Here is a 16,909-nt window from a genome sequence, read left to right as displayed (position 1 = left end):
AAAGAGACAGGTCTGGTAAACAGTCTGTTCTTGTTACTTATTTTAAATAGTACAGGAAATGTCATTTAAGGAAGTTTTGTGGCAACAAATAATCCTCTGTTGAAATCTACCAGAGTGTTACATAGTTAGCCAGAACAGACAGCCAAAACATTGTTTCCTTGGTGTCCATAGGTAAATACATGACTTTAATGATACTGTAAACACACCAGCACACGCTGTAAAATAATCTTACGGGTGTCCGTGTTACCTAGTGCCTGCTGAAAAGAAACATAAACAAGTTCGACCAGTTAATGTTTCAGAGTCAGATTTCACCTTTAAAGTTAGGGGGAGGTTTGATTTTGTTCTTGGAAGAATGTGAATAATTTCTTGATGAAGACCATTTCTTGACCATTTCATAGCACTTCATTATGTAAGGTCTTTATTCACCTCTGAAGACAGTAACAGTATGTATATTATATTGCATTTCTGTCAATGGATCCTCCCAAAAATTACACACTTGACTTTAAATATTACTGTTGGCATCCATGAATTGTTTTTACAAACAGATACTGAAGCGTTGATATCATACATGGGAGGTGTAGTTTAGTATATTGGAAACAAATCCTGATTATGAAAGTGACCTATTTGTCAGATATTGTGACCTCTGCCTTTAACCCATCCAGAGTAGTGAACACACCTGGAGCAGTGGGCAGCTATCAGTGCAGTGCCCGGGGAGCAAGGTGCCATGCTCAAGGGCACCTCAGTCGTTACTCGTCAGCCCTGAGAATTCAATTCAATTTTATTTATATAGCGCTTTTCACAATTTGCATTGTTCCAAAGCAGCTTTACAGGGGAAAAACAAAAAACCCAATAAAGGGTAAAACACACTACATGGTTGTGACCAGCAACCTTCTGGTCACAAGTCCGACTCTCTAACCATTAGGCCACGACTGCCTCATTATCATATTTATGCTTAAAATGGTAAGAATATCTAAATAAAAAGAATATACATAATTTACCGTGATTATGTACATGAATTTACTGTGCATTAGAAATTGTCACAGCTCATAATTTTTTTTAATCTTGTCTAGTGACTTCTGTTCTGCCTTCTTACCTTGTAAACTTTTTAGTAAGTTTCTGCATATCGCTGCTATCCTTCTGAATCCTTGTATCTGCATATTTTGTGAATTTTGTAAATAAATATAATTAGTCACCCTTTAAGTTTGTCACTGGGTTTGCAAATATTTGACCAATAAGAAGTATTAAAAAGTGCTTGTCAACACAGTATTGAATCATTAAAAATTTGAAGTTTTATAATTCCATTTCCTTCAAAACATGGACTTTGGACATTCTATGTTTCAGAAGGACAATGACGATATTCATCTCAGAAATGAAAGAATAACTTGTGAATGGGCGGAGCATATGAGTGACTTCTGAATTATGTGCACACAAAATAATTTAGGATTACATCACGATAATATTTAAATGTAGTTGTTATACCTAAAACCTTGCAGTGTGTATTTGGTTTCAGAAACAAATTTGATAAATCTATAAAATATAATCTGCCCTTGATAGTGGACAAGGTCAGAATTGTTAATAGGGATAAGAATCATAAATGCACCACGAGTAAATATAACATTTATCTTTCATCCCATGTCCTTTCAATCATTTACGTTTTACTTCATGTTAATACCTCCCAAAAATGAGTGACTTTCATTCAGCTCATTCATGAATACCAATGACTAATGCAATTGAGGCACCGATGTGAGAATAATATCACCTCTGGCTGACACGCATCAAGCATTAAACCAGAACATAGCCAATGTAACGGATATTCATAAAATATTACAATACACTAAACTTATGAAATATTGAAATGAGATACTCAGTCATTGTAACACCTTATCTACACCAGACCTGACACGATGCGACAAAAGACAATAGAATGCACTAGAACCCATTATAATTTTACATTTTGTCCTCACTGGATGCGGTGACAATCCCATTAGAACAAGCCATGTCGTGTCACGCCGGTCCCGTCCGGTGTAGACTTGGTGTAAGAGAATTAATATGATTAATCACATTTGTTGTTAGTTTCCATGGTTTCTCTTACAGTAACTGTCTGATTTCATTTGTATAAACATTGAACAGATTTTCTATGTTTGAAGTGTCTGAAATGCTTTCAGAGATTGGATTGACCAGTTTCTTAGGTATGTGAGTCACAAGACTTCATCCGTCAATGTGGCCTGATCATTGAAGATGACACACAAGGGAAGATTCTGTGATGCTGTGAGATTGAGAGTAATTGCTCGGTGTTAAATGCACAGGAGCCTGGACCTTGGCTCATTCACTGTGCTAACAATGACAGAGACCCTACAAGAGATCAGACAGACCTAGTCCAGACTCAGCTGTGGTGGGCCTTTTTCACTTAACAGTTCTGTGGTTGAGGGTTTGTTTAACCTTGTTAGCGAAAAATGAAAGTTCTGAGTCACACTGGATTGCTGTTTTCTCAGGCCTTTGTACCTGAAAAATGGATGACACATTACAGCATACCAAACTACAGTATGTTCATCATTAAACTCTTTTGGTTCTTTTGCCTTCTTTTGTTTGCAAATGTCATTTCGAAGACAATGGTTTCTCAAACAAGTACCAGTTTTACTCTGGATTTTCAAGTCGCTTGCAACTTAATGACGGAGCGGTGCCAACGATAAAAGTGACCGTTTTGGAGTCTGTTGGAAAAACAGTTTCAGTAACACTTTGTGAATATCTATGTTTATGATAGCAATTGGCGTCTCAGTGCATGTAATGTAAACAACAGGATCATTTGGACCGGTGTCACGATAGCAGTTATTAGAGTGATAGAGTTTTAAAAGAGAAAATACAAAGCGTTACTATTCTATGGTATTATAATGTATATGAAATAATGGCTTTTCAAAGTCTTACCAATGTATGGTACAGCACAGGATTTCAATTGTGTTGTAATCTTTAACGTGAGCTTTCACAAGCGATACATGCCCGATATGAGTGTTACAGTAAATTCCATAAATGTTTGTAAGTATGAATAACACATACTGCGGATGTACTGTCTCTTTGGGATTGTGTGATGATGGATTTACATGCATTACACCTTTTAAAAACGTGCAAATACAGAAGACAATTAAAACATAATGAATGGACTTGTACGATTTTAAAATAGCGGCAAAGCTAACGAGGAATAAAGATGTTTACCATATAGAGACTGAAGATTAACATAAGATTGTCAGAACCGGTTTATTTAATCTTTCCTTTAAATAACTTTTTGAAAATAAATGGAATCCATAAATCCAGCCCACAATCACTAGTTTTTCTCACAAATTTGAAAAATGAGAAGTCCCATGTTACGTAATGACATATGTGGTGGCAAATCGGAAGTGATGTGAAATCATTCCCGACGTCTTCAGAAGTGAATATCACCATCAATGTGTTTCATGTCTTTTCATGACGTAATGTATGCCCTTTTAAATACAGCCATATGAAGACCTGTGTAATGGCCGAGATAAAATGTGTAGTAGCATGTTGTTGTTATGAATAACAACTTTTTTCCTTTGCAAAAACAAGATAATGTTATGTATAACTTGATTTTCTGGAGGGTTAGGGTAGACTGCATACAGTTACTTGGTATTTCAGGGATCCAATGTTTCATAGACTGTAAAGATTCATGGCAATTCAGTCAATAAAATTTAATTCTGTATATAGAAGTCTTTATGTCATTCTGAATTGAGATTAACATGTATTAAGGTAAATTTTATAAAAAATATGTTTGTTTAAAAATACTGTGTTATTTTCCAAATCTTCTTATATTTTTTAGATATGTCTATTTTTAACCGCACAGAAATGTTTTATGGCCAAACCCTTTATCAATATCACATATACTGTATCTTTACTTAAAACCACATCAACAGAGGAACTGATGTTATAATTAAATGTTTCTTCATTATCTTTTATGCCTTATTAAAATATAAATGTAGATAACAATGATGGAGTCTTCACCGGGCCTTGACAGAGGAAATATCCTGAATGTTCTGCATTGTATTAATTTCACTGTAGACACTAGACATTTATATTATATCTGACAATTTTACTGAAACTTCTTCCCATAAAGGTGGTATTGTTGCTGAACAAATAAATAGCCACAATGATAGTATGAAGTAATTTAGTAACTTCCCTAAATGTATTTTGTTGTGAGATTGTCTGGCTTCATAATGTTTTTCATTTCAACAAAATAGTGAAATTAGTTTTTCATACCTGGGGCTAAAAACAATGCAGACAATTGGAAAAAGTATAGTTGAATGCCTACAACAAACAAATGACTTTTATAAACTAGGAAGCTATTAAAACTAATTTTGTCTTCGGAATGGCTCTTTGTTACGTAAAATAATGTATTTTCATGTGATCAAATGATGGAATGTATGTAATACTGTTAAAGATTTAGTAGGGAAGAAAGCACTTCCCAAAGTAGTCCGATAGACTTTCAACTGACGTGAAAGTAAAATTATCTTCACTAATAAAAATGGGTTTTACTGTTATATGTGAATGATCGAGCTCCAGGGCTCCATTGTTTACCATGTATCTCATTTATAGTGTACACCTTACATTGCGGTGCGTTTGTTACTCATTTGCTTTCTCTGGAAGAAAATATGCTTTTATGAAGCTTAAATTTATTTGTTTATTTTATGTACTGTAGTTTATTTGCCTTTTACTTGTTTCATATAAACTTTGAAAACATTTAAACGTGACTTTGTATAGCACTTTTCATATTATTGCTCCCTAAGATGAATGGCGTCATCTCTCCCAAATGTGTCTACGTCAATCGTCTATATACGTAACACAAAACAATCCATTCTGATGCAGGATATACTCTATATCCTCGAAGGACCAAAAGTAGGAATATACTTGCAGAAGATCTTAAGCTTTAAACAGAGAATGGCTGACCCAAGGGAGCATCATTACCGCATAAGAGAAAAAAATAAAACCATTCTTTACACCATCACCCAGGATCTCTTTTGATTTCTCTTCTTTTTCAATGTTGCTTCTGATCTCTGAAGAGCTGAAAAAGGGGAACACATTACAACACACAAACAGCTCAGCCAACATTGATGGCTTGAGATGTCTGCAGGTATACTTGAGTGCCTATATTGGGTGTTAATTGTGAAAGAGGGCTATTTTTGTATTTCTAAATTTGATAATTAGTATTTTAGATGTTTTTTATGCTGTTCAAACTAAAATAAAAAGATAACTAAAGTGTCTTTTGATTTATTCGGCCTTATCTATGTCAGAGTACAATGATAATTATCAATTTGAAATATCTGCATGCAGATTGCAGGACACTCGCATGTTTCTTTCATTTCATCTTGACTTGTTGTGACTGTCGATTTAGTTTGTTTATTTGACTACATGCTAAATATCTGAGCTAAATGTAATTTTAAGATTTTGAACAATACATCTGTGTACTGTATACTATGTTTTCTGTCAGAGTTTTTGTGCTTTGGCAACATGTAAAGAGGAAAACGTTTTGAAGATAATTCTTTGAGAAAAGTGGTTGCATGAAAGCGTGCGAACCTTACTTCCTGTCAGTAGAAGCCACTGTGGTTACTCTGTTGTGTCATAAAACCCATAACGTGCAAGATATCTAAATGAATCCTCTTTTTTTATATGAACAGCAAAATTATAAACAGCTAATATTTCAGGTAGGAACTGTTTGCTAGGGTGCTATTTATCTAATGTACAACGTATCTTGTACAACATACAACTATTTGAATTGCAAGACATGTTTTTAAATCATATTTTGTTAAAGGAATTATTGATAATGATCAATAATGGCTGTATTAAAGATTACAGTGTTGTCTAAGAGATTATTTCACTTTTTCTGTTTTTTGCACCATCAGTAGCCAATCTGTGAGTTATGGCGGAAATATTTCTCTGATTTTTTTTTTCATTAAAATATCATTGTTACTTTTTGTCCCTGGTGGAAAGTATGCTAAAGTTACTTGGGAAAGGAATGCATGGGAATTGAATTTCATGTATTTTGTGTGTTTATGTAGTACTGCCACTGCAAGATAGCAAAGTTTCTTCCCTTACACATCCTGATCAACAGAAGTTTAAGTGCATAAAAACACAGCTCATAGTTTTGAATGCAGATGCAGTTCTGCCCTGAAGAGAGGCTCTGGGACTTACTGCTGCTTTATTTGTGTGTTAAGGGTTAATGTGATTTTCATAGATTTTTAAACAGTTGGCTTTTATAGGCACAGTGCAAAGTTGAGTTTTACAAAAGTTCTACAAATTCAAAGACAAACTTTTACTGAATGTTTTATTTCCTGTTCTGTTTAATGAACAATAATCATCTCTTAGTTCAGCACTATGGCACAGTAAGAGACAATCAGTGTCAATATAAAGACTAGTAAGTGCATTAGCAGTCAATGCATCCTTTTATTTGTTAGATGGCCACATGAGTCAAGTCAACTTTATTTATATAGAGCTTTTTACAATTTTCATTGTTACAAAGCAGCTGTATGAGAAAACATTGACTATAAGCAAAACATATAAGGTTATGCAAGTCAAAATACAGGTCAAATATCAGACGGACTATAAATTCCTATATGCAGTGTTAATTAAATAAAACTATAAAATTCTAGCAGCCCCCCTGACCAGGCAAACAGTGCAAAACAGTATGCAAACGGAGGCGAGGAACCCTCAGAAAAAAAGCCTCAGAGGGAAACCAGGCCTAACCAGGGGATTCCAGTTCCCCTCTGGCAAAAGCTGCAGCCTTTGCACAAGCTCGACAGTGCTTGCACAACAAGGCAAAATACAAAAATTTAGATTTAAGATTATCATTAATACATTTTGTAGAGTCGCCATGTCCTTTGTACAGCTCAATCATCACTGCTTTTGTCAGGTCTGGGCATGGACTGCGTCCTTCTCACTCTGGTAACCTTGGACTGCGTCCTGCCCATGATCAAGTATTTAAGATATTAGAACATTGATTTCTGACATCAAATACCGAAAAGAAGTCTTGGCCATTTTTATGTTGTTCTGTGGTGTGTACAATTTGTATTCTGAAAGATGCATGGAACAGGTCGGCAATACTGTATGGTGAAATTGATGGGGATGATTCAATATGCCCCTCTCTGTCGAGCACTGTTCTCAGTCTATATGGAAGTGTGTGATAAAGACTTGCATTCCTTTTCTACACACCTTATTTTACAGCACAACACACTTCAATGACTTTCCACTGTGGCAGAGGGAGATATACAGAGAAACTTTCTGGAGTCACTGCAAAACTTAGTTGCGCAAAAATTTAAATGTCAGTCAGGTGTATTTTTGTATTCAAGTCACTCCCTCTCAAATGCTATTTATTTGACATAAATTAATGACAGTGAAGAGAAATTAATTTTGGGTATATGGGTTGAACAAGATCTGGCACATTTTGTAAGGATGTGCATGAAACAGAACCCAGATGCAGAAAGCTCTTACAAAACTCATTTATTAAAACAAAGAGGCATAACGAGGGCAATGGGTGTAGGCCGTGAACTGATAATGAATAAGGAAATAAGGGTCGGCGGGGTAACACGTAAGACTCAAACAATGGCCATGTGCTTCCAAACACAAAACCCAAGACATGGGACTGTCATGATCCTGGCACTCTAAACTAGAAAATCAACCACAAGAAGGGCAGGGTCATGACACATTTTTTTTGGTGCAAGAAGTTTGGTAATAGAGTAGGGAAGAGGGTGTTGATCCTTAAACACACTTCAGATATGTTTTTTTAAAGATTGGAAAACCTCTGAAGTTGTCCGGTCTATATTTTTAAAGTAAAAAAATATCATTTCTCATTCTGTCTACAGCGGTTTCTCTGAGGGAACCACTTTGTTGACTTTGAATTCTTGTACCGAACCACGAGACTCACTTTTGTGCCAATCTGGCTTTACTCATCTGAGCAGAATGACATCACATACTATTATAATAGCAAATTTGCAAGGCATTGAGGGAAACATGGAACTGATAATTGGGTTTTAAAGTGTTCTGTCAGGTAAAGTGTCTTTATCTTTTGTAAACAAATGAGCTTCTTACTTCTGATTTCAGTCAACATTTGAATTCTGAACAGTGTTTCTGTATGTCTGTGAATTTGGCTCTTTTGAACCTGTATATCACTATGATGATTTTACTTCGTAAAGACGTTGGCTTAGAAGAAGCAACGTGACGTAGACGTTGGAACAATGCCTTTAATTTAAAGCAAACAGAAGTGACGTGACAAAAACTGCTGCCATAAATCTGATCCATTAATGACACCCAGCGGTTGTTGGAATAAACACAGTCAAAAATAATGACAACATCAAGAATAGTGAAATGCTTTTGACGACCCCTAGTGGACAGATGCTTACCAGTCGTTTTGTAGAACAATTACCCGGACTTTATTTAATAGTACAAAATGGGAGAAATAAATCACAACTTTGAATTACTGAGGTATTTCCACCTTTTCAGTCCAGGGAGGTCCTTATCCCATTTTAAACAATCCTAGGGTGCTACATCAAGTTTATTTTAACACATTTGAAAGAGTGACACATTGAATATGATATAATATAAGTGTATGATTTAATATGAATGTTCTTTATTCTAAACATAATGCTCATAGTCCATGCAAATTCTGATTATATCTAGAATATTAAAAACATCGGGTATATGGATGGTCTCCTATTGCCTTTAATAAGATTACATTTGTCCAGATAATTAGATAAATAAAACATGTAAACACACACACACACACACACATACACACGAAGGGAAAGGGAAAGGGAAAGACGTTTAGTGCCTGTATTGCTTTTTTGTTTGTTTTTCAATGGAGTGTTGATATACAAATCGTGTAATAACCTGTCATTGCTGGAAAATCTCTTATTGTGTAACGTAATATTATTTATTACTAATATCATCCTAGCGGTAAAAAGGGAATAATGACACTTGTCTTACTTCTCTTTCTAGGTTTTAGGGGGAAAACCCAAATGCAAGAATGAATGCCCAATCCTAGATGGCCAGCTTTGCAGCAAGAGCAATGGATTATGGGATACTCCTAATGTTTTAATTATGGAATACGCTAATGTTTTTACTGCCGCATGCACTGTTCTGGCTGGCCCTGGCCTGTCCTCTTCCGGTTTTGCAATATAGCTCTTTGAAAAGATTTTGATAATGAATAATGGCACAGACTTGTTGCTCAAGATATTCTGTGACTCTTTACGGTAGAAAAAGAACATTTTCTTTTTATGTTTCATGTTAAAATATAATAAGTGTGATCAACTTTACAGTATAAACCTTTGTGACTTACAAAAACACATTTGACAGATATTTACAAGACAGTCCCTTACAGACAGATTACTGCAAAATGTTTTTAGTGGTAAGTGATGACTGCAGTGGGAATGCCTGTCTGAAATACTGCTTCTGTTTAGAGAAGTGAGAATAAAGCCTCGTCAGTCTCCTCTTATTATGTCATTATTTTACGTTTAATACACTTGTGATCTGCGTGTCTGTATATGAGTCACCCTGATTTACCAGCTGGACCTGTGGACAAGCCAATATTGTTACAGATGTTTCTGTCAATCATAGCAACACATGATTGAAATAGTTTTTCTTCACTTTTTTATCGATTAATAAAAATGGGCTCCTTTGCATGGTAATATAAAAGTGTAATAAATCCCTTTGTCAGTGTCTTCTGTAAGATCTTTGTGCTTGAAAAAAAAAAACATTTCTTTTTTCTGTTTTGTTGACAGCTTGACGTTTCACTGGTCATGTGCATTTCCCAGGTGGTCTTTGTGTTTCTCACACCACTCACAGGTTTTCTAACATTTGTTACATTTTTCCGTGCAGCAAGAGGCTGACAAAGGCCTAGAAGTCCACAATTAAGACTTCAATCTGTGTGCTTAAAACTGTTAAATGTTCTTCACCTATAAACACTCTTGCCTTGGTTTTAAGTTTTGCTTTATTTGTCATTTTATGTCCTCTTGTGGCTATAATGTGGTAGCACAAACTAAAGTCTGAAACATAAAACGATGGTTATACATGAGCTTGAGTCATATGTGTGCTTAAATGTATGCACATACAAATAATTGAGTGATTGGTTTAGCTGTCTTTTTTATGAATTTAAATATACAAAAACTGAAAGGAATACTTTATTATGACATACACTGGTAGTATATAAGACAGTATCAGTTGCCTACTAACAATGCCTCTTATTTAACTAATGCAATGCGAACATCAAATGTGAATACAATTTTAAAAAGGACACGTGTTATGTCATAGGACACGTGTTGTCAGCTGTTAAAGGCGACAGGAGAACGTCCTTTTCAGTGGTAAATGTGGGAAGTCAGTCTTTGTAAATACTCTCTCCCTCCTGTCCTTTCTCTTCTGGGTATGCAAGTGTGTGAAAGCTCAGTTTCACTCAAAATGGCATTGTGGTAGAAACTTTTAAATGGTTTAAAGGTTTTTAAGGATAGAGGATGCAACTATAACAAAACTTTAAAAGTGTAACCCTATTTCATTTTAAATACATTTCTTCCTCATTACCCCACCTTACTTTTGTTACAGAGATGTTAATGTTTTTAAGCATGACAAAATCAGCAATTGTCATGAAATAATTAAGGAGAATCATTCTATGCAAGATTTTCTTTAATGGCCCTTTTCTCTATTTCTTGGCTGATCATGTACAGGTGGGTGAACATCCTCGTAATTCAGGCGCTGTAGAAGATTTTGGATTTTATTATAGGTTTGGTCACACGTGACAATCTGAAAAAAACTTTCATATTGATAAATGTAATTTTAATCCAATTAAAATCTGTGTTTAAATATCTGTACCTCATTATGAGTGGTGTCAATATCTCTGAAGAGTTTGTCGAGCTGGTCACTCTTCAGGTTGAAAAGGAAACCTAAAGATTTAAATTCCTTTAGGTTGAGGGTTCTACTTCTACCAGCATATCGAAGGCAAAATGGGGATGCCTATGGAGGAACCTATTTTCCACATGGTACTGCATATACAGTATACAAAGAGAAAAAACGTCACATGGCTTTGAATGGAATTTTCACAAAAATATGTATATATACATATATATATATATATATATATATATATACATATATATATATATATATATATATATATATATATATATATATATATATATATGTATATATATATTTGCTTGCATTCCATTCAAAGCCATGTGAGGTTTTTTCCTTGTCAGTTTCAGTGAATGTTTTTTGTGATTAACTAAACAGATCTATTGAACAATTATTAAGATTACCACTCTTCTTGATATTTTAGGGTGCTTTTATGTGTTTGTTTTCCTCATTTCCGTTCCTTTATTAGAAAAAAGGCCTGAACAGACTTTTTTATTGGACATTCTCCAAAAATGCACATCATGGAATGACATGTGAAGGTGAGATAATGATGACTATACATTTTTCATAACTTAAAGAGAGGAAATTTGGCATTGGGTTTTTCCTGTAGCTTGTATCTTAAAACAGGGGGAAGTGGTTTCCCCTGTGGTTAATCTGTGGTTGTTAGGGGGTGTGTGGGGAACAGGGTACATTTTTGAATGTGGTCATATTATGTGTGAGAATCTGCTACCTTACTACTGAGGATAATGCATGATAGTATATAAAACTCATTAAAGCGTATTTCTCCATCCCCGTCAGAATCCAGCATGTCAAACGTCAGCATAATCTGTGTCTTATTCAGGTCTGTCACACGCCTCATGAAGCAGAAGAACTGGAGCTCTGAGATGGGAAAAGAAAAGCGCAACAATTCCCCTGGACATCAAAAATTCAACCACAGCAGCATGTCCCCATTGAAACGTGACATATTCATGAATCGTCCTCTAGCGATTGAAGAAAGGTTAAATATATTGAAGAGGAAATGTACTCTAATACTGGATTCAAACATCTTACCATTTATAGAGCGTCTGAAATGAACGTCCAGAAGACAGAAATATTCATATAATACTCTAGTATTTCTTAGTGAGAAAAGACAATGGTTCCTGTCCACATCCAAATTGTGGAAAAATGCTTCTTCTTTTAATTTCATTTTCCCCTTTAAATTGAAAGACGTAGGAGCGCTTCTGTTTTTGACAGCTACAAGACCGTTTCGCCGTTGTTACCATAACAACGAGCTCTATTCGCACGGATGCTACGTTTTTCCGCTAACATCTTTGCCTGCGGGTAAACTGGTAGCAAGTTTCCATAAAGTGTGCTATAGCTAAATAGGCGTTTCTGACGATTGGTGGATAAAGTAGAATTTTGTTAAAAATATATGTAAAATTTAATCGATGTATAATCGAGTTGCTGAAAGTTTAAATGTGAATGACGAGTAGAGCGGGCTGAACAGTTGTGTATGTCGTTGCGTGACGCTTCGACTTTGTGCCTACAGTAGTGTTCACAACTTTAGCGGTGGACCGAGAAATGCACATTTATATGTAAATATAAATTGCACCAATAAAGTGAAACATATATACCCATGTTAGTATGAATATCTTTTAAATAGTCGCACTGCAAACATGTAAAATGAAAAACATTCTATGTTAATATGTTAATATTTTATTATTTTGATCATTTATTTATGTTTTTTTCACTTGTTGGCAGGTAAAAAATAATTGAAAACACATAACAGTATATGTGAGCCTGGACAACCAAACCAGTGGGTACATTTTTCAAAATTGATATTTTAACATCATCTGAAAGCTGAAAGATGAATCTTTCCGTTTAAAACTGTGGAATCTGAGGGTGCAAAAACAATGCCTTCAGAGGCAGTGTCCATTTACTCACAAAAATACTGTTTTGATATCTTTAAGGTAGGAAATGTACCAAATATCTTTAAGGTAGGAAATGTATCAGATATCTTCATGGTACTTGATCTGTACTTAATATATGATTTATTGAATATCGATAATTCTGACCCATTTGGCTTTTACCAAAAATGTTCCCTAAGATCGGTTTTGTGATCTAGGGTCACATACGAGGCTGTATATTGTCATCGATGTTTATTGTGAAATCTCTTATCAAAATATACAGATCTGACGACATTCTGTGCCGAAAATAAATACAATTGTATTTTTGTTATAACATAGAGAAGAAAAATAGCATGAATAGGAGTTAGAATGCTCAAGTGGAAGTGAGAGAAATAACGATGATGTCTGAGAAAAACTCAGGTTCTAGTGTTGCTGGTTCCTCTAACCTGCACTGGGTGGACTTTTCCTGGGTGGGGATTTTTTTTCTCCTGACAAGTTATAATGGACACAACAACAAAGCCAAGTTAGAATCTGGTTGCAGTGCTTGTTCTTGTTGGATCATCGAATGACCAGAGGTAAGTCTTTTAACCTTTATGACAGTCCAGTTTATCCAACCTCCAGTTGATTGTTTCATTTCAGAATGACAGTCCTTAAATTTAATAATTTATAAAAAATATTTTTAATTGAATACTATTCTGCACATTAATTGTGTCACCTAGAGGTCACGCATGATTAAATATAATGTGACTTCTTAACTTAGGACATAGGGCCCTGGGCATGGGTTTATTAAGACTGAAATATTTGCTTTGTTTGTTAAATGTCAAATCTAAACCTTTTCTTTTTTGTACCAACAGATGTATATTCTTTTGTTTGTTGTGGCGTTCCTCCAGTTCTCTGCTGTGGGTGCAATCAAAACAACTAAGAACTACTGGACACTCAAACCAAATGGTTTGTTTATTCTGAAGCATGTCCAATATTTTTGGGATATGGAAACAATGTAGTATTTTTTAAGATTATCCTAATTTATTTTTTCAACTGATTTACAATTGTCATACATAAACCTTTAGAGGAATACTATAAAAAATATATATGGAATGTGGAAAAGGAGGATTTAACTGAAGCTGCATTTTTGTCCCCACGATGTTTTGTTGTACAAGACAACACATATCTGGCTTGTCCAAAGTGTTATTGGATTGTTTTTCCCATAATTTATAATATTTTCTTAAAATATCTGTCATCAGTGATTGTGGTGGATGTGGATGTAGCTCAAGATATGAACATAGTGGAAGTACCTCTGATCTGTGGTGAAGAGTTCGAGGGAACAAATGTTACATGGACCAAAAACCAAGGGGAGCACCTGGAGGCTTGTGGAAACAGGATTATAGTCACAGTGGATGGGTGGAAGGGGGCTAACTATTCCTGTCACAACAGCGAGGGCACCATCCTTAATCACACGCTGGTGCTGGCTCAATGGACTTTTAGGAAAATTATTAGGAACACCCCGGAGAAAGGTAGAACCTTTTTATTGTAGTGTAATGTTGTTCAGACCATTTTCTATAAAGATCATTTTATTTCAGCAGTAAAACATAAATAAATTTGTGAATAAAGTGAATTTGAATGTACCTTAAATAAATAAATGAAAACTTCCTAGGTCACATCCATTGTTCATCAAATAACTATGGTGGATCCTTCCAATGTTCCTGGACATGGGGTGACAACAGGAATGGCCACGTTGCTGTTGTTGCTCATATCAAAGCTACGCGGTAAGTTTCCCAACCTTGTTGTAACGTACATGTCTCAATCTGGTACCAGCTTTAATTTGAAGGGTATGGGGACAAATACACTTTCGATTCTGATCCAGTTCTCACAGTGGAAACCAGATCATCTGCAGTCTGGATTACAGCGGACATAGTATAACATGCTTGGACCAACACTACTGTCCTTATGCAGAGGAGGTTGATCACATCAACCTGACCATCTATTTCAGAAGCAGCTATGTTGTAGAAGCATACTACAAACAGTTCCACATTATGGATATTGGTGAGCACTTCAAAACCACAGTGACATGGACACTAATGAAGACTATATAATATCACATATTTTGTAATATCTATATTAACAAAGTGTTAAACATTGTGCTAACAATCACTTTTAACAAATAAAATGAGTTTTCTGTCCAGTCTAAACATTAGAGGTAAATTGCACAATGTGGCAGTAATAGGCCTTTCATCCATTTATCTTTATTTCCACTTCCCAGTGAGGCCTGATACAGTGGATATTAGCAAGATAAATCAAACTTCTGTCAAACTAGAGTATCCACACTCCTGGAACACACCATCCTCCTACTTTCCTCTCATCTTCCAAGTGAAAGAGATACGCTGTCGGAAACGCAAAAAATGTGACTGTTCCAAACCGAGCTCAGTTGAGGTAAAGTCTGTCTTAACAGCCAGATAAGGGAATCTTTGCATTACAAAGTGTTGAGGAGGTTTTTTATTGGGATTATTAAAATAGATTTCATAACAGGATGTGTAGTTATTTAACACATTGCTATAGGTCCTTTCTTTTTCTTTCAGACTTATTCCACACAAAGTCACCAGCTGCCAGTGACTAAAGGCATGACAGTGTGCGTGAGAGCCCAAGATAAATTCTGCAATTCCTCTTGGAGTGAGTGGAGCCACTACAAGTAAGTTCATTTAATGCCTGTAATAGTCCTAGTTTAATTCATTTTACATCATATTGTAGTTAATTATTTTTTTTTAGAATACACTATAATGTAAACCTTTTTTTCCCTTTCCTAGATGCAATGCCGTGAAAAATAGACAGAGGAAACGAGAACAAAAGTTAAATAAGATGTCCTTGTAATTGTTATTCTTTAAGACGAAAAAAGACACTTAAATTATATTATGGCCTTACTGTGTAAAACAATGTAGTGTGTTTCTGTAACATATTTTGTCTTTATCCATGTTTTTGAAGATTGAGTCTCATACTCTTAATTTAACTATTTATTTTTCTTTAATTTTATTTATTTTAATTTATCAGTTGTATTTGTTATGAATTTTATGTCTGATGTCTTTCAATGAATATATCTGAAATACAACAGTCAAATACTAAGTTTGTCTTGAGCGTTCCATTATGAACAGTTAAAAATACCAATTTTATGTCATGGCTCACAAGTCATGCATGATTATGTACTACTGCGTGTTATTTTTAAGATATGAAAGGTATGGACTTTCTAAGAGTCCTAATTGTGTTCAAATGTCTTTTCTTACTTTGTAGATGTCACACAAGACTGCTCAAGATAAGCAACACAGGAATTGCTGTCCCAGCTCCACGTGGAGCAACAAGATATGCTATTCCCAGCATTTTAAAAGGTCTTTCTGCGGAGCTACCACAGCAAAGAAAAACAATCAATTCATTTATGATTGTTCAAATGTTGTGTAAAAACAAGATGTGCAATTGAAGCCCAGAAAAAAAACATATGTGATTTACCCTGAGTAATACTTAAACAATGAGTTGTCTGTCAAGAAAACACAGGTGGTACATTTTTGGAAATAATACAATTTGTGTTTCTCTTTTTACGGTTTTAAGGAACTAATCCAAACAGGACAAACATGTGGACTATATGGCAATTCAAGGCAGTAAATAAAAGAGCATAAAAAAGGGAACAAAACAAATATAGGGAAATGCCATTGAGTGAATAACAACAAGCAGGTTTTGGTGACTAGAATTCTAGTCACAAGTCTATTAGTAATGAGGCGAATGAGAATATACATAAACATCATTAAATCATGATGCATTTTTAAAGAAAAATATATTATCTGTGTCAGATTTCAAAACAAATGTATTGTTGCTATGTTCTTGATGCCTAAATAATTTACCTATTGTCTAAGTGAAGTTTAGTTTGCGACTACAATGAGTTATAACACACAGTGGGCAAAATGATACAATACTTGAGAAGACCACAGTCCCTCCTTATATAACTGTCTTCTCAGGGCAAGTGTGACAAAAAACATTTGATATAAGAACCATTTCGTCATCATCATTATGAGAAACATTGTAGAGGGTTCAAATTGCTAATCTATTTATTAAGTATTGAGATTGAAAGAGAGTATCGGCTCACCCCCTCT

The 16,909-nt window shown here is 35.0% G+C and overlaps 1 protein-coding gene across 1 annotated transcript; it reads left to right on the top strand.

Moving 5' to 3' along the window:
* Positions 1-13,347: 13,347 nt before the first annotated feature.
* il12ba (interleukin 12Ba) lies at positions 13,348-15,469 on the top strand (the record flags this gene model as incomplete). Its single annotated transcript, XM_079479451.1, has 6 exons — positions 13,348-13,357; positions 14,024-14,293; positions 14,434-14,545; positions 14,653-14,822; positions 15,040-15,209; positions 15,356-15,469. 6 exons carry the CDS (start codon positions 13,348-13,350, stop codon positions 15,467-15,469), a joined length of 846 nt encoding a protein of 281 aa, XP_079335577.1.
* Between the last annotated feature and the right edge of the window lie 1,440 nt (positions 15,470-16,909).

This window comes from Barbatula barbatula (assembly GCF_947034865.1).
Source record: "Barbatula barbatula genome assembly, chromosome: 18".
Taxonomy (NCBI): Eukaryota; Metazoa; Chordata; class Actinopteri; order Cypriniformes; family Nemacheilidae; genus Barbatula; species Barbatula barbatula.
This window is presented reverse-complemented; position numbering and strand designations above follow the sequence as displayed.